At 37.5% G+C, this 21,843-nt stretch overlaps 1 protein-coding gene across 2 annotated transcripts in view; it reads right to left on the bottom strand.

Annotated features, from left to right (window-relative positions):
* Positions 1-5,413: 5,413 nt before the first annotated feature.
* LOC116554858 (solute carrier family 22 member 9) overlaps positions 5,414-21,843 on the bottom strand; it is a 31,429-nt gene continuing 14,999 nt past the window's right edge. Inside the window, exons 7-10 of one of the 2 annotated variants that reach the window (XM_032283053.1) lie at positions 10,453-10,667; positions 8,024-8,132; positions 7,366-7,570; positions 5,414-6,460 (exon numbers count right to left, since the gene is read on the bottom strand). In XM_032283053.1, the coding sequence (XP_032138944.1) occupies positions 6,407-6,460; positions 7,366-7,570; positions 8,024-8,132; positions 10,453-10,667 (583 nt within the window). In that variant the 3' untranslated portion in view covers positions 5,414-6,406. Of the gene's footprint in view, positions 6,461-7,365; positions 7,571-8,023; positions 8,133-10,452; positions 10,668-21,843 lie in introns of those variants that run through there. The other variant, XM_032283054.1, reaches the window with a different exon arrangement.

Consider the following 21,843-nt stretch of genomic DNA (forward strand, 5'->3'; position numbering starts at 1 on the left):
ATCCTCTTTCCCACTTTCCTGTGGGTTGTCATGAGTTTACTTTTTGACTCCTTGGAAGGTATTTTCAAGGTGACAAGCAAAAGAAGCTTAATACTATTTTTTTTTCAAAAGTTAAATTGACAATAGAACTAGAGGGTCTGTGGAGGAGCTAAAGAGTTTATCAAAATAAATTATTTGGAAAGGGTGAGGGTGGAGCAATGCCTGTGGGTCCTGGGGGAACCAGAACCCAGTACTCACCTTTAGGATACCCCGTGGAATCAGAGAACTCCTAACAGTGTGGTTGCAAATGGAGGTGAGTGGCCACACCAGAATCCCACACTGCAGTGCCTCCTTGTGATGGGAATGGTAGAGTCCCAGCACTGAGTGTGTGCAGACTCAGCAGTTACCCGACAACTTCTGAGTGGATAGCTGATAACCAGTGCAATCTTCCATTGTCACTACTTTATTTCTGGACATACTCTGCATGTGCCTGGTGGAGTCTAGATAGCTTTGACATGAAAAATTTGTGGAAATAATTCCCCAAAATGACTTATTTGAATATTTTTGCCAACCCAGAGGCAAGGTGGAATTTAAATTAAAATTTTGTTACTGGTAGCAACTAAAACGTGATGTTACATCTGTATTTGCAGACAAATACTCATATTTATTAAATCTGTGTGATGTCTTTTTTCATTTCTTCTGTGCCTTCAGAGCTTCTAGCACACTGCTCAGTTGATATTACATGATGAGTTAATAATTTTTTTCATGTTATGAGTTTTCTCTTATTTTTTAAAATAAATTTAATTGTGTATATTTAAGGTATACAACATAATGCTATGAAAATTATATATGTATTTCTGTGTGTATATAAATGTATATATAAAATGGTTACCATGGTGAAACAAATTAACATACGTATCACCTCATATAGTTACTTATTTTTCACTCTGTGGCAAGAACATCTATAATCTAGTTATTTAGCAAAAATTCTGAACTCTATACACTGTTAGCAACTACAGTTTTCATGTCGTACGTTAGGTCTTTAGCCTTGTTTATCCTACATATCTTATACTTTGTACACTTTGACTTATATCTCTCCATTTTCTCCTTCCCACTTTGTCCTTGGTAACTGCTGTTTTATTCTCTACGTCTGTGTATTTGACCCTTTTGCCCACATATAAGTGAGGTCATGCAATGTTTTTCTTTTTGTGTCTGGCTTATTTTATTTAGCTTAATGTTTTCCAGGTACCTCCATGTAGTGGCAAATGGCAAGATCTCCTTTTATTTTTATTTTTCTGTTTTTTATAATTTCAACTTTTATTTTAGATTTAGGGGGCACATGTGCAGATTTGTTACCTGGATATATTGTGCGATGTTGAGATTTAGGGTACAACTGAATATCTCCTTTTTAAAGGCTGAATTATATTCTGTGTGTGTGTGTGTATGTGTGTACACATTACAGTTTCCTTTTTCATTGTTCTGTTGATGGACACCTAGACTGTTTTTGCATCTTGGTAATTGTGCATAATGCTTCAATGAACATGGGAGTGCAGATATTTTTACAAGGTGGTAGTTTCATTTTGTTTGTGTATATACCCAGGAGAAGGATTGCTGGAGCATATGGTAATGGTAGTTTTATCTTTAATTTTGGGGTGGAAACTTTTTTTTTAGCTTTTAGGTTCAGGGGATCCCTCTGAAAGTTTGTTACATGGTACCTTTCTAGTGTTTTTCTTAATGGCTGCACCAATTTATAGTCCACCAGTAGTGCATAAGTACACACTCTTGACAACACTGGTTAACTCATCTTTTAAATAATAACCACTTTAAGGAATATAAAGTGATATTTCATTGTAGTTTTGATTTGCATTATTCTGTTCTCATGATTAGTAATGGTGAGCACCTTGTCCCATACCTGTTGGCCATTTTTATGTCATCTTTGGAGAACTATCTATTCAGGCATTTTGTCCATTTATTATTGAGTTATATGTTTTCTTACTATTGAGTTGTATGGCTTTTTACATAAATTTTGAATATTAACCTTTTATCATATATATAGTTTGCAAATATTTCTTTCCCATCCCTAGGTTGTTTTTCATTTTTTTCCTTTACTGTGAAGAAACATTTGTTTCCTTGCTGTGCAGAAACATTTTCGCTTGATGTTGTCCTATCTATTTATATTTGCTTTTGTAGCATGACCTTTTAGTGTGCTATCCAAGGAATTGCTGCCAAGGCCAATGTCAAGGAGCTATATTCTCTTCTCTTTCTCTTATGTTTTATTTCAAGAGTTTTATGGTCTTACATTTAGGTCTTTAATCCATTTTAAGTTGATTTTTGTGTATGGTGTAAGATAAGGATTTGACTTTATTCCTTTATATGTGGAAATACAGTTTTTTTCTAGCACCATTTATTGAAGAGGCAACTCTTTTTCATTGTGTCTTTTTGTTGTCCCTGTCCAAAATTAGTAGGCCATATATGCTTGGATTTATTTATGGACTTTTTATGCTATTCTCTCTATTTCCAATAGGTTTGCACACTTTTTCATAAATTTTTAGTCATGTGACTTTTGTCCTTTAAAAATTATATGTTCTTGGTGTTCCCCAATAGTATATTGAATTGTGTATCTTTTATAGACATTTATAAGAAATCTAAATGTGTATGCATTCTGAAATTTGTTTATCTTATATTTTGTAATTTAAAATATAACAAAAATTTATAATTTTTTTCTTGAGTGGATATCTGATTTTTAAATATATGTATATTTTTTATTTCAATAGCTTTTGGGATACAAGTGGTTTTTGTTTATATGGATGAATCATATACTGGTGAAGCTGGAGCTTTTAGTGCATCCATCACCTAAGTAGTGTACTTTGTACCTGACATGTAGGTTTTCTTCCCCCTCAACATTATTCCCCCTCCCCTTATGAGTATCTAATGTCCATGATACCACTCCGTATGCTTTTGCATACCCATAGCTTAGCTCCCACTTACAAGTTTGGTTTTCCATTCCTGAGTTGCTTCACTTAGAATAATGGCCTCCAGTCCATCTAAGTTGCTGCAAAAGACATTATTTTGTTCCTTTTTATGGCTGAGTAGTAGTTCATGATGCCCATGTACCACATTTTATTTATCCACTGATTGGTGGCTGGTCACCATAGAAAATTATGCCCACTACAAAGAAGTTAATTGCCACTGACAGTCCTCTCCTCCTTTAGGTTGATCTAGGAGAATAATATGCACAAAGATTAGAAAATCAAGTTGTTTGAATTTCTAATGTATGGTTGGTTCCATATTTTTGCAATTTTGAATTGTGCTGCCACAAACATGCATGCAGTTGTCTTTTTGATATAATGACTTCTTTTCCTTTGGATAATGATGTGGTTTGGTTGTGTCCCCACCCAAATCTCATCTTGCATTGTAGTTCTCATAATCTCCACATGTCATGGGAGGGACCTGGTGGGAGGTAAGTGAATCATGGGGGTGGTTATCCCTATGCTATGATTCTTGTGATAGTGAGTAAGTTCTCATGAGATCTGATGGTTTCATAAGGGGCGTCACCCTTTGCTCAGCACTCATTCTTCTCCTTCCTGCCATCATGTGAAGAAGGAAGTGTTTGGTTCCCCTTCTGCCATGATTATAATTTTCCTGAGGCCTCCCCAGCCTTGCAAAACTGTGAGTTGACTAAACTTCTTTCCTTTATAAATTACTGAGTCTCAGGCAGTTCTTTACAGCAGTGTGAGAACAGGCTAATACAGGTAGATACCTAGCAGTGGGATTGCTGGATTGAATGGTACATCTACTATTTTCTCTATTACTCTTAATTCTTTGAAAAATCTTCATGCTGTTTTCCATAGAGGTTGTACTAATTTGCATTCCCACAACAGTGTATAAACATTCCCTTTCACCACATCTGTGCCAACATCTATTGTTGTTTTGACATTTTAATCATGGCCCCTTCTTGCACTTAAGCATTTTTTTTCATATGTTTTTTGGCTGTTTGTATATCTTCTTTTGAGAATTGTCTATTCATGTCCTTTGCCCACTTTCTGATGAGATTTTTTTTTTCTTGCTGATTTGAGTTCTTTGCAGATTCTAGATATTTGTCCTTTGTAAGATGCATGGTTTGTGAATATTTTCTCCTACACTGTGGGTTATCTGTTTACTCTTCTGATTATTTCTTTTGCTGTGAAGAATCTTTTTTTAAAAAAAATTAATTAGGTCCTATTTATTTATTTTTGTTTTTGTTGCTTGCTTTTGGGGTCTTAGACAAAAATTCTTTGCCTAGGCCAATGTCCAGAAATGTTTTAGCCAGATTTTCTTCTAGAATTTTTAGGTCTTAAATTTAAGTCTTTGATCCATCTGAGTTGATTTCTGTAGATGGTGAGAGATAGGGATTCAGTTTTATTCTTCTATATGTGGCTATCCAGTTTTCCCTGCATCATTTATTGAATTTCTTTCCCCAATTTATGTTTTTGTATGTTTTGTTCAAGATAGATTGATTGTAAGTATTTGGCTCTATTTCTGTGTTCTCTATTCTGTTCCCTTGGTCTATACATCTACTTTTGTACCAGTACCATGCTGTTTTGGTTACTATAGCCTTGTAGTATAATTTGAAGTTGGATAATGTGATGACTCCAATTTATTCCTTTTGCTTAGCATTGCTTTGGCTATGCAGACTGTTTTTGTTGTTGTTGTTGTTGTTGTTCCATGTGACTTTTAGGATTCTTCGTCCTAATTCTGTGAATGAGTAATTTATAAAATTTTAGGCTGTTGCATATTCCTTGTTTCAACTTAGAATACACTTACAAAGAAGAAAGAAAAATAACTTTGCAGTCTACCATGAAAATTTAATGCTTTTAATCATTTTGTTGTATATTTTTCTAGATTTCTCCCTTAAGTTTTGGGTTTTCTTCACAGAAGATTTAAATAAGTAGTTAGTCAAGTATACATGCGTTGATTTGGAATTTACTTTACTATTCAGATTTTTTTTCTTATCCGAATTTTGGTAGCCAAGCCTCCTTTGAAAGCATGGTTTATTTGTTTCATTTAACTTATTTTCAGCTATATTGAGGTATGATTGACAAATAAAACTTGTAAATATTTGAGATGTACGATGTGATGACACATGTATGTATACAGTGTGAAATGACTGTCATCATCATAATCAATGATTGGCATATTGGTTTAGGATATGTGATGATTAATATTGAGTGTCAACTTGATTGGATTGAAGGATGCAAAGCATTATTCCTGGATGTGTCTGTGAGGGTGTTGCCAAAGGAGATTAACATTTGAGTCAGTGGAATGAGAGAGGCAGACCCACCCTCAATCTGGGTGGGCACCATCTAATCAGCTGCCAGTGCAGCTAGAATAAAGCAAGCCGAAGAAGATGGAAAGAGCAGACTTGCTGAGTCTTCCAGCCTTTATCTTTCTCCCATGCTGGATGCTTCCTGCCCTCAAACATCTGACTTCAAATTCTTCAGCTTTTGGATTCTTGGACTTACACCAGTCATTTGTCAGGGGCTCTCCAGCTTTTGGCCACAGACTCAAGGCTACACTGTTGACGTCCCTATTTTTAGGGTTTTGGGACTCAGGCTAGCTTCCTGGCTCCTCAGCTTGCAGATGGGTTAGTGTGGGACTTCACCTTATGATTGTGTGAGTCAATTCTCTTAATAAACTCACTTTCATATACACATATATCCTATTATTTCTGTTCCTTTAGAGAACTCTGACTAATACAGGATATAAAGTTGAATTGTTAGTCATTTATTTCCAATTAGTTGGTTAATGCTATTTATTCCATAATTTGTTGTTTCCTCTAAGAATTTACAATACTGAAATTGTTACACATTAAATGTTATACATACTAAAATCTGCTTTTGAATTTCTTTGTTTTGTAAATGCATCTGCTAACACTGTTATAAATATTACAACTTATGGTAAAGTTCTGCATGTGCTATCCCATTTACCTGACAGCCACATTTTCACTCCCTGGTCTTCCTTTTTTCTGAACCATCTTGTCTACTATTAATTCCTAGATAAATTTAAACTTATTTTTCAAGTTTTTGTAAAAGTATCAGATTTTTCACTGGAATTATTCCCTCCATTACTCTACCAAATAATTGAGGAAGAATCATTGTATTTTATATTATTTAACATTCCTATCCAGAAATATGCTAGGGACCTATAACTATATAAATATTCTATTATGATTTATTTTAAGTTGTTATGATTTTCTTCAAACTTTTTCTTATGATAATTTGTAGGTAGCTTATATTGAGTTATTTAGTAACACAATTGTGAAGTGAATCTACTTATCCATTATATCTTGTTATTTATTTTCTAGATTTTGCTAGTGACTAGGAATAGTCCTGATTATTCCCTTCATCTGGCTCATTGATCCACAGTCGGCTCCTAGAATTCCTTGAAACTATATCATTTCCATGCTGGGATCCTCCTGCTCTGGTTCTGTGAAGTCTTTTCTAGAACAAACACAATGAAACCGACAAACAAAAAATCACAAAAATGAAAAGATATGGACTAAACACATAAGTCCTGCATTCTTTAGGGCATGCTGATTCTTTGGTCATTAGCTTTGGTAAAAATCATGTCTCTGCCCCCAAGGGATTAAGTAAGCTTTGTGAAGTAAAAGATGAAGCCCCCAAACTAGGATCTGGGAAGGCAGCTTGGATAGCTTCTACTTGTCATACTTGGATGCCTTGGTGCAAGATTGTCCAGCCCATGGCCCACAGGTTGCATATGGCCCAGGATGGCTTTGAATGTGGCCCAACACAAATTTGTAAACTTTCTTAAAACATTATAAGATTTTTTTGGTAATTTTATTTTTTTAGCTCATCAGCTATCATTAGTGTATTTTATGTGTGGCTCGAGACAATTCTCCTTATTCCATTGTAGCCCAGGGAAGCCAAAAGATTGGATACCCCAGCATTACAGAGTCTCCCACAAATTCTTCAGTGGTCTAGTAGTCATGCCTGTAAGCACTGACAATCTCAGCTCACAGGTATCCACTAGCATGAGGGTTCCCAGGGATGAAAATCTGGTGTTTGGATCTCTGTATATTTGTAAAATACCTTCAAGAGTGTGCATATCACACTGGGGCAGGGAGGGAAAAGGAAACCTAATTTGGGCTTCTTTACTACGAAGCCTCCTAGACAAGCTGGACAGAGCTGGTCTGTGATCTGGAGAGCCTCGGGGGATGTCTGAGGTCACCATGGGAAGGCTGTACCTAGACTTAAGGCACTGACTACATGGGAACATTCCAAATCTAAGCCTTTTGGGAGGACAGTGGCCCTAAATGGTGTTTTGCCTTCCTCAGCACAGACTTATATAGACACAGATCCTCTAAGGGGCAGCTGGGCTATTTACTCACCTATTTTTCACATTCTGGATGATGTCAATCAGAGGCTTGTTCCTGGTTTCAGGAAGGAGGAGAACAAGAAAGCCAGAGATGAAGGAGAAGGCTCCATAGATGATCCAGGGCAGGGGTGAAGAATACACACTTAGGATCATCACGAGGGGAGCCAAGGCTCCTGCAATATTAGCAAAGTTTGCATTGATTCCCATCACTCTTGCCCTTTGAATGGAAACAGCAATACAAGAATATCTGTTAGAAATCCACACAGGTAATTTGTGATTTATCATTTTTCTCTGATTATGGGGGATCATTTAGACACACAGAGGTGATGAAATACTCTTGTGTGAAATTTTCACTTTTACATGCTAGCAATTAGTTTTTCAGTTCACAAGTGCATTAGACACATTTTCATCATTTAGAAAATACTGTTCTCCTTAACACCAACCCGTAAGGTGGCTCAGAAGGTTATGTGGGACACTATAGTACATTAAAGGACTTAACACAGTGGCAAAAAGTCAGCTTGAGATAAAGTTGGTCTATAATTATTTGTTTTTATGGCTGTCACAATTAATTTTCTTAATTAACCAGTCTTAGATTTCTTCCCACAAAAAGTGTCAATTATCTGAGAAAGGTCCATTTTGAACCTGACAGGGCATACATAAGGTTTTGTACCTGATTATTGTGGGAATTACTTCATTTCCGTGGGTAAAAGCAATGGTATTGGCAAGAGAAGAAGCTCCTAAACCCAGCGTTGCCAAAACCTCACGCACCGTCTGCATTTCTGGAGAAAGGAAGAATGCAAGGGCTCAGGAAATCTGAGCTAGAGGAATCAGCATCCCCCAAAGTAGAAGTGAAAAGGACTGTATTGGAGGTGTTTGCAAGGGTAAAACGTACTGTGGGGAAACTGCATAGAGGCAAAGAATGTGCGTGGCTAATAGCTGAGAAATGTGATTTATCTTCACCTTGTGGCTTAAGTAGTGAATAAAAAGGATCTGAGTTATTACTCTACTTCTCACTATATATCAGAGATATGCCATAGCAAGAGAGGGTCATGTAAGTTGAACTGAATGTTTTTTCAGGGACTCCTTTTCCTACCTGGCAGAATATAGGACTGTCATGTGTGTAATACTTGGGAATGTAAGACTCATCTATGTTCTCCTCGCCTTTAAAACCTAGGTACATACACAGCACTGACATGGGGCCAGGGTTGCAGAGGAGAGTCATAAAACAACAGGAGTTCTTTTTTAAAATTATACTTTAAATTCTGGGGTACATGTGCAGAATGTGCAGATTTGTTACATAGGTATACACGTGCTATGGTGGTTTGCTGTGTCCATTTCCCCGTCATCTACATTAGGTATTTCTCCTAATGTTATCCCTCCCCTATGCCCCCACCCCCTGCTCTCCCTCCCCTACCCCCTCACCCCCCAACAGGCCCCGGTGTGTGATGTTCCTCTCCATGTGTCCATGTATTCTCATTGTTCATCACCTACTTATGAGGGAGAACATGTGGTGTTTGTTTTCTGAAAAGAACAGGAGTTTTATGTTAGAGGAGAAGCTAGAGAGAATTAACATTTGAACGATTAGGAATAAAGACTTTGAGTAGAGGAAAAAAGTCAGACTTTGGAAAGCACGGAAGGGAAGTTTCAGAGCTTGTTTCTATCCAATTAAAAAAAAAAATGCTCCAACAGCCTCATGACATTGGAATGGGTTCTGTTGCTTTGTGGCACACTTGTATCATTGCTGACGTTCAGGAGGAGGAGTGAAGCACACCAATCTGGGATCCTGTTAAATATATTACTAAACTAAGAGTTAAGTGAAGACTGGTGGCCACCTGGGTTCCCTTATTTACCACATGTGATCATGTAATTTCTTTCTTTCTTTTTTTTTGAGACAGAATTTCACTCTTGTTGTCCAGGATGAAGTTCAATGGTACTATCTCAGCTTTCTGCAACCTCTGCCTCATGGGTTCAAGCGATTCTCCTACCTCAGCCTCCCAAGTAACTGGGATTATAGGCATGCACCACCACACCCAGCTAATTTTGTATTTTTAGTAGAGATGGGATTTCTCCATGTTGGTCAGGCTGGTCTGGAACTCCTGACCTCAGATGATCTGCCTGCCTTGGCCTCCCAAAGTTCTGGGATTACAAGCATGAGCCACTGTGCCTTGTCCCACATTTAGTTTCTTAAAATAGCATCTACAAGAGGCTATTAACTGACAATTTCCTCATTTCTACTGTATAGTTCTTGATACAAAGATGAACAAAAGTTCTTTTGTTCCCTTGAAGTCACGATGACTCCCCTATACCAGAATTGCAATTATGGTGACCTAATACAAGGCACACAAGTAGATACATGGGAATTAGGGAATACTTTGTCACTGCAGCTGTAGTAGTAAAAAAGAGCCCAGACACAGGACGTAGCAGTATTGTGTCCTTATGTTGAGAAACAATGACAAGGCTTAGCACCTCAATACTCATTAAAAGTTTGGGCCGGGCGCGGTGGCTAACGCCTGTAATCCCAGCACTTTGGGAGGCCGAGGTGGGTGGATCACGAGGTCAATTGATCGAGACCATCCTGGTCAACATGGTGAAACCCATCTCTACTAAAAAAATACAAAAATTAGCTGGGCATGGTGGCGCACGTCTGTAGTCCCAGCTACTCAGGAGGCTGAGCCAGGAGAATTGCTTGAACCTGGGAGGCGGAGGTTGCAGTGAGCCAAGATCGCACCATTGCACTCCAGCCTGGGTAACAAGAGAGAAACTCTGTCTCAAAAAAAAAAAAAAAATTTTTTTTGATTGGCCAAAGAGTGAGTAATTGATTACTGTTGTAGAGAAACTATCAGAAATAAATGGCTTCAGTGTCTTAGTATTTCTTGGATATGATGAAGACAGTCATATATTAAAGCCAACCTTTACTCATCTTTGACTTGTTTTCCAGCAACTTGTGGTAGAATCTGTCCTAAATCTCCAGGTTGGTGTCAGGGAATCCTGAGAACCTGATTCTCCCTTTCCTTCTAGCTTCAGATAGGTATGATTAGTACAATCCCTGAGAAAAGAGGAAAAGACATTTTCTTTCCTCCACCTGTGATCTTTTCTCACCTTGTGGCACAAAGATGACCGCCAGGATGCAGACTGCCAGTAGCAACATGAGAAGCATCTGGCTTCCTCGACGGTTCATGTGCTTCAGTGCCCAAGGTGCAACACAATTGGCCAGGAGGATGACTGCACCAAAGAGAGTCTGCAGCAGGAAAACGTCATTTCCCAGATACTGGATGTGGAGATTAAGGCCAAAATAGGTGATGAAGTTTGCAAATCTGTGATGATTAAAAAGCAAAAGGCACATATTGTAATCTGTGAAGCCTACATCCTACAAATGAGAATAATATAGCTAATGTTAAAGTATAAAGGCTGGGTCTATTTCTTGGAATACTTTCTTGTAACATGATTTAAAATAATCTTTTTAAAATGGTAGTGATAACATAATGGAACTTTTTTGTGAAGAAGTTATTAATGCTATACAAGAGGCTAGCAGTTAGATTCTTAAAATATGTTCAGAAAGTGATATAGACTGCGTGTTATGAAGCAGGATAATTTCCGAAGACTTTTCATAGGTACCTTTGGTAGCTTCTGTTTGATAAAAATGAGACAAAATTATTATACTACCTACAAAGATGATGACTAAAGGTGTGGGAAAAGAAGAGAGTTCCATTTGAAAATGCTGCCACCTTCCTCTGCAAAAGCAAACCAAATCTCAAACTCATATTTCAACCACCAAGTCCTGTCTCTCAAAGCTCAAATAAGTGTCAAAGAGAACCAAAGAGACCACAGTGTGTTGATTTTTAAATGACCATAAAATGATGGTAAGATAATGATGGTCATAATTGTCATTAATTTTTTTGGAAGATGAAGTGTTTCATGGAGGCTAAACTATGGGTCCTGGGGTTTATTTATTTATTATAACTAATTGATTTTATTAGTATTCTAAAACCAATTTACCAACATGACAACAAAAACCACTGCAAGACATTTCACTATCCTGAGGGACATAAAATTAAAAGTAAAAATTTACATGTATGAGTCAAACTCCCAGTGAGGACCTCAGAAGCTGAAATGTCCATTTACCACCCTTACAATCAGAAATGTCACGAAAGTGTACAACTTATTGAGTGGCAGACTGTATATCCACAGCATTCGCTGGGTAGATGGTCCTGTGTAGTAAATCTAGAATGGAACGAGGAAACCTATTTTTATATTCCTTATGTTTAATGGCACGGAACCTCACAATGGTTTTGTTTATTAGCATAGGGAGGAGTCAATTTTTATTATGTATTCAGTATACATATTTATCTTATTAGAGGAAATTCTTAAAAATTTATCTTGTCTCATCATTCAAGTTTAACTTCCTCATACCACAGGCAGGGCTCAGTTACCCTTGACATGATTTCTAGGTTTTACACCACTCCCAAAGGTCTCAGGCCAGAAGCCAGAAATAACTCAGGGCCATCTCTCCTGCCTAGCTGACGGGGTTCCCTGCTTTCCTGTCGCTTCCTTTAAATGAACTATTCAGGCACTTGCCTGCAAACTTTAAGTGACCCACACCAGATTTCTTTATATAAACTGCTAGTTGCCACCTATTTCTTTGTTGTTATTATTATTTCAATAGCTTTTGGGGAATAGGTGGTGTTTGGTTACATGAATAAGTTCTTTAGTGGTGATTTCTGAGATTTTGGTCTCTCTGCCAGATTCTTCATTTCTGTCTCATCTGACCTGGGGAACAGAACACTGCTCCCCACCCCCCCAAATCATTATTCCCTCCTTTCCCAGGATCTGTAAGTAGACGTCTTTGAACTTATTTCCTCTTGTGATGGTGTGTTGAATTTATGCTTTTTGTCTGAAAAACTAGGAGGTGTCTCAGGCTGGGTTTTCCTAGGACTTCAGTGAGAACACAAGGTCAGGCTGCCAGCATAAGCTGGACATGGTCAGATAAGAGCTCCAAGGGCATCTGCCGGTATAACCAAGCTTCCTGTGTGAAGGATCCCCTGGTCATGGGTCAAACAACTAGGTATCATAAGGCCATCCACTGAAGTAAAAGTATCGTGTGAACACTGTAAACCCCTCCATACAGCTCCCATTCCTTTTTTCTTTCAGGCAGGGTTTTTAGCCACTCTGGTACTAAAATCCCAATTTAGCTGAGGGTACGCAAAACACTTAGTTTTAAAATATTGTGATAAAAATGCATAACATGAGATTTACCTACTTAACACATTTTTAGGTATACAGTGCAGCATTATTAACTATAAGCAAAATATTGCACAGTAGGTTTCCAAGACATTTGCACCTCTCATAAGTGATACTTTATGCCCTTAAGTGACAACTCCCTATTCTCCTCTGTCCCTTGTCCCAGACAACAACCATTCTACTTTCTGCTTCTGTGAGATGACTTTTTTGGATATCTCATATAAGTGAAATCAGGCAGTGTTTACTTTTCTGTGCTTGCCCAAGGTTCATACATGTTGGATATGACCTTGTTCTTTCTTTTTTGGGGCTAATATTCCATTGTACGTATACAACATATTTTGCTTATTTATTCATGCGCAAATGAATAGTTAAGTTGCTTCCATATCTTGGCAATTGTGAATAATACTGCAATGAACATAAAGGAGTGCAAATATCTCTTCCAAATGCTGATTTTAATTCTTTTTTGAAGAACTGAGATCCCATAAGTGAGAATACTGAATCATATGGTAGTTCTAACCTCCATAGTGTCTTCATGGTAGGTGTAGCATTTTACATGGCCACCAATAGTATACAAGGGGTCCAATGTCTCCACATTCTTTGAATACTTATTATTTCTTGTTTATTTATTTATTTATTTTATTTTTTAAAATATACACTTTATTGCATTTTAGGTTTGGGGTACATGTGAAGAACATGCAAGATGTTGCATGGGTACATACACGGCAATGTGGTTTGCTGCCTTCCTCCCCATCACCTATATCTGGCATTTCTCCCCATGTTATACCTCCCCAACTCCCCACCCCGTGCTGTCCCTCCCCTAGCTCCCCAACACAGACCCCAGTGTGTAGTGCTCCCCTCCCTGTGTCCATGTGTTCTCATTGCTCAACACCCGCCTATGAGTGAGAACATGCGGTGTTTGATTTTCTGTTTTTGTGTCAGTTTGCTGAGAATGATGGTTTCCAGGTTCATCCATGTCCCTACAAAGGACATGAGCTCATTGTTTTTTATGGCTGCGTAGTATTCCATGGTATATATGTGCCACATTTTCCCTGTCTAGTCTATCATCGATGGGCATTTGGGTTGGTTCCAGGTCTTTGCTATTGTAAACAGTGCTGCAATGAACATTCATGTGCATGTGTCCTTATAATAGAACGATTTATAATCATTTGGATATATACCCAGTAATGGGATTGCTGGGTCAAATGGAAGTTCTATTTCTAGGTCCTTGAGGAATTGCCACACTGTCTTCCACAATGGCTGAACTAATTTACACTCCCACCAACAGTGTAAAAGTGTTCCTATTTCTCCACATCCTCTCCAGCATCTGTCGTCTCTAGATTTTTTAATGATCACCATTCTAACTGGCATGAGATGGTATCTCAATGTAGTTTTGATTTGCATTTTTCTAATGATGAGTGATGCTGAGTATTTTTTCATATGTTTGTTGACCTCATATATGTCTTATTTTGTAAAGTGTCTGTTCATATCCTTCACCCGCTTTTGAATGGGCTTGTTTGGTTTTTCTTGTAAATCTGTTTTAGCTCTTTGTAGATTCTGGAATTAGCCCTTTGTCAGATGAGTAGATTGCAAAAATTTTTTCCCATTCTGTTGGCTGCTGATTCACTCTAATGGTTGTTTCTTTTGCTGTGCAGAAGCTCTGGAGTTTAATTAGATCCCATTTGTCTATTTTGGCTTTTGTTGCCAATGCTTTTGGTGTTTTAGTCATGAAGTCCTTGCCTATACCTATGTTCTGAATGGTTTTGCCTAGGCTTTTTTCTAGGGTTTTTATGGTGTTAGGTCTTATGTTTAAGTCTTTAATGCATCTGAAGTTAATTTTAGTGTAAGGTGTCAGGAAGAGGTCCAGTTTCTGCTTTCTGCACATGGCTAGCCAGTTTTCCCAACACCATATATTAAACATGGAATCCTTTCCCCATTACTTGTTTTTGTCAGGTTTGTTAAAGATCAGATGGTTGTAGATGTGTGGCGTTGCCTCTGAGACCTCTGTTCTGTTCTGTTGGTCTATATCTCTGTTTTGGTACCAATACCATGCTGTTTTGATAACTGTAGCCTTGTAGTATAGTTTGAAGTCAGGTAGCATGACGCCTCCAGCTTTGTTCTTTTTGCTTAGAATTGACTTGGCTATGCGGGCTCTCTTTGGTTCCATATGAAGTTTAAGGTGTTTTTTTTTTCCAGTTCTGTGAAGAAGGTCATTGGTAGTTTGATGGGGATAGCATTGAATCTATAAATTACTTTGAGCAGTATGGCCATTTTTACGATATTAATTCTTCCTAACCATGAGCAAGGAATGTTTCTCTGTCTGGTCCTGTCCTTATTTCCTTGAGCAATGGTTTGTAGTTCTCCTTGAAGAGGTCCTTTACATCCCGATAGTCTTTCCTGCCCAACTTTGTAGCTGAAGAAAAAGGGCATATACTCTTGGGAATTCTAGGGCCCCACCCACTGCTGGTTTCTCTCCACAGCTAATGCTCTCTGGAAAGTGCCACCCCCAGGCAGGAAGCCAAGCAGCACAAAAATAGAACATTAAACCACCAAAGCTAAGAATCTTCAAGGAGGAAATTTCACCCCCTGCCACCTTAACCAGAACAGATGCTGGTATCCATGACTGAGAAGCCAATAGACAGTTCACATCACAGGACTCTGTGCAGACAATCCCCAGTAATAGCCCAGAGCCTGGTAGGCTTTCTGGGTGGCTAGATCCAAAAGTGAGAAAAAAAAAATATCACTGCACCTCAGCTCTCAGGAAGCTGCATCCCTAGGAAAAGGGAAAGAGTGCTCCATCAAGGGAATACCATGGGACAAAATAATTTGAACAACTGCCTTTAGCCCTAGACCCTTTCTCTGACAGGGCCTACCCAAGTGAGAAGGAACCAGAAAAGCAACTCTGGTAATATGACCAAACAAGACTCTTATAAGCCCCCTAAAATTACACTGGCTCACCAGCAATGGATCCAAACCAAGAAGAAATTCCTGATTTACCTGAAAAAGATTGCAGGAGGTTAGTTATTAAGCTAATCAGAGAGGCAGCAGAGAAAGGCAAAGCCCAAGGCAGGGAAATAAAAAAAAGATACAAGAAGTGGAAGGAGAAATATTCAAGGAAATAAATAGCATAAAGAAAAAGCAATGAAAACTTCAGGAAACATTGGACACACTTACAGAAATGCAAAATGCTCTGGAAAGTCTCAGCAATAGAATTGAACTAGTAGAAGAAAGAAATTCAGTGCTCTAAGACAAGGTTTTCAAATTAACACAATCTAACAAAGACAAAAGACGAACAAAAATACAAAGCTTCCAAGAAGTCTGGGATTATGTTTAATGACCAAACCTAAGAATAATTGGTGTTCCTGGGTAAGAAGAGAAATCTAAAAGTTTGGAAAACATATTTGGGGGAATAATCAAGGAAAACTTCCCTGGTCTTGCTAAAGAACTAGACATGCAAATACAAGAAGCACAGAGAACACCTGGGAAATTCATCTAAAAAAGATCATCACTTGGACACATTGTCCTCAGGTTATCTAAAGTTAAGGTGAAGGAAAGACGCTTAAGAGGTGTGAGACAAAAGCACCAGGTAAACTATAAGAGAAAACCTATCAGATTAACAGCAGATTTCTCAGCAGAAACTCTACAAGCTAGGAGGGATTGGGGTCCTATCTTCAGCCTCCTTAAACAAAACAATTATCAGCCAAGAATTTTGTATCTGGTGAAACTAAGCAACCCATATGAAGGAAAGATACAGTCTGTTTCAGATAAACAAATGCTGAGAGAATTCGCCATTACCAAGCCATCCCTACAAAAACTGGTAAAAGGAGCTCCAATTCTTGAAACAAATCCTGGAAACACATCAAAACACATGTAAAAATCCACACCTTTTCATAGTAAGGACAGCTAATATATCACATAATCTATTTTCTTTTTTATCTAAATCCTGGAGTACAACCTGTGCAAACTTAGTTTCCTGTTTGGCAGAGTTCTTCCCATCAGACTCACAGAGTTCAAGGCATATTGAAGATATGCTTCCAGGGGCTCGCACTAAATGCCCACATCAAAAAGCTAGAAGATCTCAAATCAACACCCTAACATCACAACTAAAAGAACTGAAGAACCAAGAGCAAACAAACCCCAAATCTAGCAGAAGACAAGAAATAACCAACATCAGAGTGGAGCTGAGGGAGACAGAGACAGATATACAAAAAACCCTTTAAAAATCAATGAATCCAGGACTAGATTTTTGAAAAAATTAATAAAATAAGTAGACTGCTAGCTAGACTAATAAAGAAGAAAAGAGAGAAGAATCAAATAGAACCAATTAAAAATGATGAAGGGGATATCACCACTGGCCCCACAGAAATAAAAACAACCATCAGTGAATACTATAAACATCTCCATGCAAATAAACTAGAATATCTGGAGGAAATGGATAAATTCCTGGACACATACACCCTCCCAAGACTGAACCATGAAGAAGTTGAATCCCTGAATAGACCAATAGCAAGTTCTAAATTGAAGCAATAGATAATAGCCTACCAACCAAAAAAAAAAAAAAAAAAAAAAAGCCCAGGTCCAGGTGTATTTACAGCTGAATTCTACCAGAGGTACAGAGGGGAGCTGGTACCGTTTCTTCTGAAACTATTCCAATCAATTGAAAAGGAAGGAATCCTCCCTAATTCATTGTATGAGGCCAGCGTCATTCTAACCTGGTAGGGATAAAAACATAGCAGGAATACAACAATAAAAGAAAACTTCAGGCCAATATCCCTGATAAATCCTCAATGCAATAGTGGCAAACTGAATCCAGCAGCACACAAAAAAGCTTATCAACCACGATGAAGTCAGCTTCATCCCCGGGATGCAAAGCTGGTTCAACGTAAGCAAATCAATAATGTAATTTATTACATAAACATAACCAAAGACAGAAGCCACATGATTATTTCAATAGACACAGAAAAGGGCTTCAATAAAAGTCAACATCCCTTCATGTTAAAAACTCTCAATAAAACTATGTATTGAAGGAACATACCTCAATATAATAAAAGCCATTTATGACAAACCCACAGACAATATTATTAAGCTGGAAGCCATTTTCTCTGAAAACTGGCACAATATAAGAATGCCCTCTCTCACCTGTCTTATTCAACATAATATTGGAAGTTCTGGCCAGGGAAATCAGGCAAGAGAGAGAAATAAAGGGTATTAAAATCGGAAGAGAGGATGTCAAATTGTCTTTGCATGATGACGGGATCCTGTATCTAGTAAACACCATTGACTCATCCCAAAAGCTTCTTAAGCCAATAAGCAACTTCAGCAAAGTCTCAGGATACAAAACCAATGCGCAGAAATCACAAGCATTTCTATACATCAACAACAGACAAACAGAGAGCCAAATCATGAATAAACTCCCATTCACAATTGCTACAAAGAGAATAAAATACCTAGGAATACAGCTAACAAGGAAAGTGAAGAACCTCTTCAAGGAGAACTAAAAGCCACTGATCAAGGAAATCAGAAAGAACACAAGCAGATGGAAAAACATTCCATGCTCATGGATAGGAAGAATCAATATTGTGAAAATGGTTATACTGCCCAAAACAATTTATAGATTCAATACGATTTCCATTAAACTACCATTGACATTCTTCACAGAATTAGAAAAATCTATTTTAAAATTCATATAGAATGAAAAAAGAGCCCATATAGCTGGGACAATCCTAAATCTAGGCAATACTATTCAGAACACAGGCATGGGCAAAGCTTCCATGATGAAATCTCCAAAAGCAATTGCAACAAAAGCAAAAATTTGCAATGGGATCTAATTAAACTAAAGAGCTGCACAGCAAAAGAAACTGTCATCAGAGTGGACATCCAAGCTACAGAGTGAGAGAAAAATTTTGCAAACTATCCATTTGACAAAGGTCTAATATCTAGTCTACAAGGAACTTAAACAAATTTACAAGAAAAAACAAGCCTGTTAAAAAGTGGGCAAAGGACACTAACAGACTTCTTAAAAGAATACACTCATGTGGCTAAAAAACATATGGAAAAAGCTCAACATCACTGATCAGTAGAGAAATGCAAATTGAAACTGCAATAAGATACCATATTACACCAGCCAGAATGACAGATATTAAAAAGTCAAGAAATAACATGCTGGTGAGGTTGAGAAGAAATAGGAATGCTTTTACACTGTTGGTGGGAACATAAATCAGTTCAACCACAGTGGAAGATGGTGTGGCAATTTCTCAAAGATCTAGAATTGGAAATACTATTTGACCCAGCAATTCTATTACTGGGTATATACACAAAGGAATATAAATCATTCTATTACAAAGATACTTGCACATATATGTTCATTGCAGCACTATTCATAACAGCAAAGACATGGAATCAACCTAAAAGCCCATCAATGATAGAATGGATAAAGAAAATGTGATACTTTATGTTCATTGCAGCACTGTTTACAATAGCAGAGACTTGGAACCAACCCAAATGCCCATCAATAATAGACTGGATAAAAAAAAAATGTGGCACATATACACCATGGAATACTATGCAGACATAAAAAAGGATAAGTTCATGTTCTTTGCAGGTACATGGATGAATCTGGAAACCATCATTCTCAGTGAACTGACACAAGAACAGAAAACCAAACACCCCATGTTCTCACTCAGAAGTGGGTGTTGAACAATGAGAGCACATGGACACAGGGAGGGAATGTCACACACTGGGGTCTGTTGGGGTTGGGGACTAGGGGAGGGATAGTGGGGATGGGGAGATTGGGGAGGGATAACATTAGGAAACATAACGTAGGTGATGGGGGATGGGTGCAGCAAACCACCACGGCATGTGTATACCTATGTAACAATCCTGCAAGATCTGCGCATGTACCCCAGAGCTTAAAGTAAGATAAATAAATAAAATATGATACATGCACACCATGGAATGCTATGCAGCCATAAAAAAGAACAAGATCATGTCCTTTGCAGTGACATGGAGGAAGCTGGAAGCCATTATCCTCAGCAAACTAATGCAGGAACAGAAAACCAAACACCGCATGTTCTCACTTATAAGTGGGAGCTGAACAATGACAACACATAGACACAGGGAAAGAAACAACACACACTGGGATCTGTTGGGGGTTGGGTGCAGGATCAGAGAACATTAGGAAAAATAGCTAAAGCATGCTGGGCTTAATACCTAGGTGATGGGTTGATAGGTGCAGCAAATCACCATGGCACACATTTACCTTTGTAACAAACCTGTACATCCTGCACATGTACCCTAGAACCTAATATTAAAATAAAAAAACAACAAAAAATCCCTCTGCATTGCAAAAGAAGCAATCAACAAAGTGAAGAAACAACCCACAGTATGGGGGAATATATTTGCAAACTATCCATCTGACAGGAGATAAAGGAATAAACACACACACACACACACACACACACACACACACACACACACACACACTATCTATCTGTCTATCTATCTATCTATCTATCTATCTATCTATCTATCTATCTATCTAAGGAGCTCAAAGAACTCTATAGGAAAAAATCTAATATGAAATATGGGCAATAGATCTGAATAGACATTTCTCAAAGGAAGACATAAAAATGGCAAATGGATATATGAAAAAGTGCTCAACATCAGGAAATGCAAATTCGAAGTGCAATGAGATTATCATTCCACTGTAAGTAAAATGGCTTTTTTTGTAAACAGGTAATAGAGGTGTCATATGATATAGCTCCCTGACTGCTGGGTCTATAACCTAAAGAAAATCAGTATATCAAAGAGATAGCTCTACTTCCATATTTATTGCAATACTATTTACAATTGCCATAATTTTTATTGTCACCTAAATTTTTTATCAATAAATGAATGGATAAAGAAAATGTGGTACATATTCACAATGAAACACTATTCAGCCATAAAAAGCAATGAGATCCTTTCACTGGCAACAACATGGATGGACTGGAGGTCACTATATGAATAAAATAAGCCAGGCATAGAAAGACAAACTTCACATATTCTCACTCACTGGTAGGATCTAATAATTACTCATGGAGATAGAAAGTAAAGGATGGTTAATGGATACAAAAAATAGATAGAATAAATAAGATCTAGTATTCGATAGCACAACGATAGACAAGATTGTCTATAGTCAATAATAATTATTTGTACAGGTTGAAAGAACTAAAAGGGTATAACTGGATTGTTTGTAACACAAAGAATAAATATTTGAGGAGATAGCGCATTTTTCCTGATGTGATTATTATGCTCTGTATTCCTGTATCAAAGTATCTCATGTACTCCATAAATATATACACCTGCTATGTACCAATAACAAAAATAAAAGATAAATAATAACAGATAACTTTGCACACCAAGAGAAAGATATAAATATCCAGGTATAAGAAAGTCAAAGAATACCAAGAATATTCAACCTAAATGAGTTATTCCAAAGCACATAATCAAGTCTCAAAGCTCAAGGACAAAGAAAACATACTAATAGCAGGCAGCAAAAAGAAGCAAATAACATGTAAAGGAGCTCTGATACGTCTGGCAGCAGACATCTAGGATGTATCTTTATAGGCATAGGGAGAGTGAGATAGCACATTCAAAGTGCTGAAGGAAAAAAATATCTTTTCATAAAGAATACTAGTCTCCAAGAAAGTTATATTTTAAACATGAAGGAGAAATAAAGACTTTCCCAGACAAAGAAAAGCTAAGGGATGTTATAAACATTAGACTTGTTGTACATGAAATGCTAAAAGGAGTCTTTCAGTCTGAAAGAAAGTATGCGAGTCTGTCACTAAAAATTATCTGAATGTATAAAGAGACTGGTAAAAGTGGTACACAGTCAAACTCAGAATATCCTTATACTGTAATTGTGGTATGTAAATGACTAATATCTATAGTAAGAAGACTAAAAAAAATCGATCAAAAACATTAGCTACAACAATTTGTTGAGAAAGACAGTATACAAATATACAGAGACAACAAAAAGTCAAAAAGTAGGAGGGATAGAGTTAAATTGTAGTTTTAAACTTTTTGCTTGTTCTGTTTTTCCTTTGTAATCAGAGTTAAGTTGTCATTATTCTAACATAACTAGATATAGAATTCTTTGGGTTCATCTTATTTGGGATATACTGGGCTTCATGAGTCTGGATTTCTATTTTTCTTCCTCATATTTGTTGAATTTTCAGCCATTATTTTTTTCAATATCTTTCTCCCTTCCTT

The sequence above is a fragment of the Sapajus apella genome, unplaced genomic scaffold (assembly GCF_009761245.1).
Source record: "Sapajus apella isolate SASKATOON/1434 unplaced genomic scaffold, GSC_monkey_1.0 scaffold14, whole genome shotgun sequence".
Taxonomy (NCBI): Eukaryota; Metazoa; Chordata; class Mammalia; order Primates; family Cebidae; genus Sapajus; species Sapajus apella.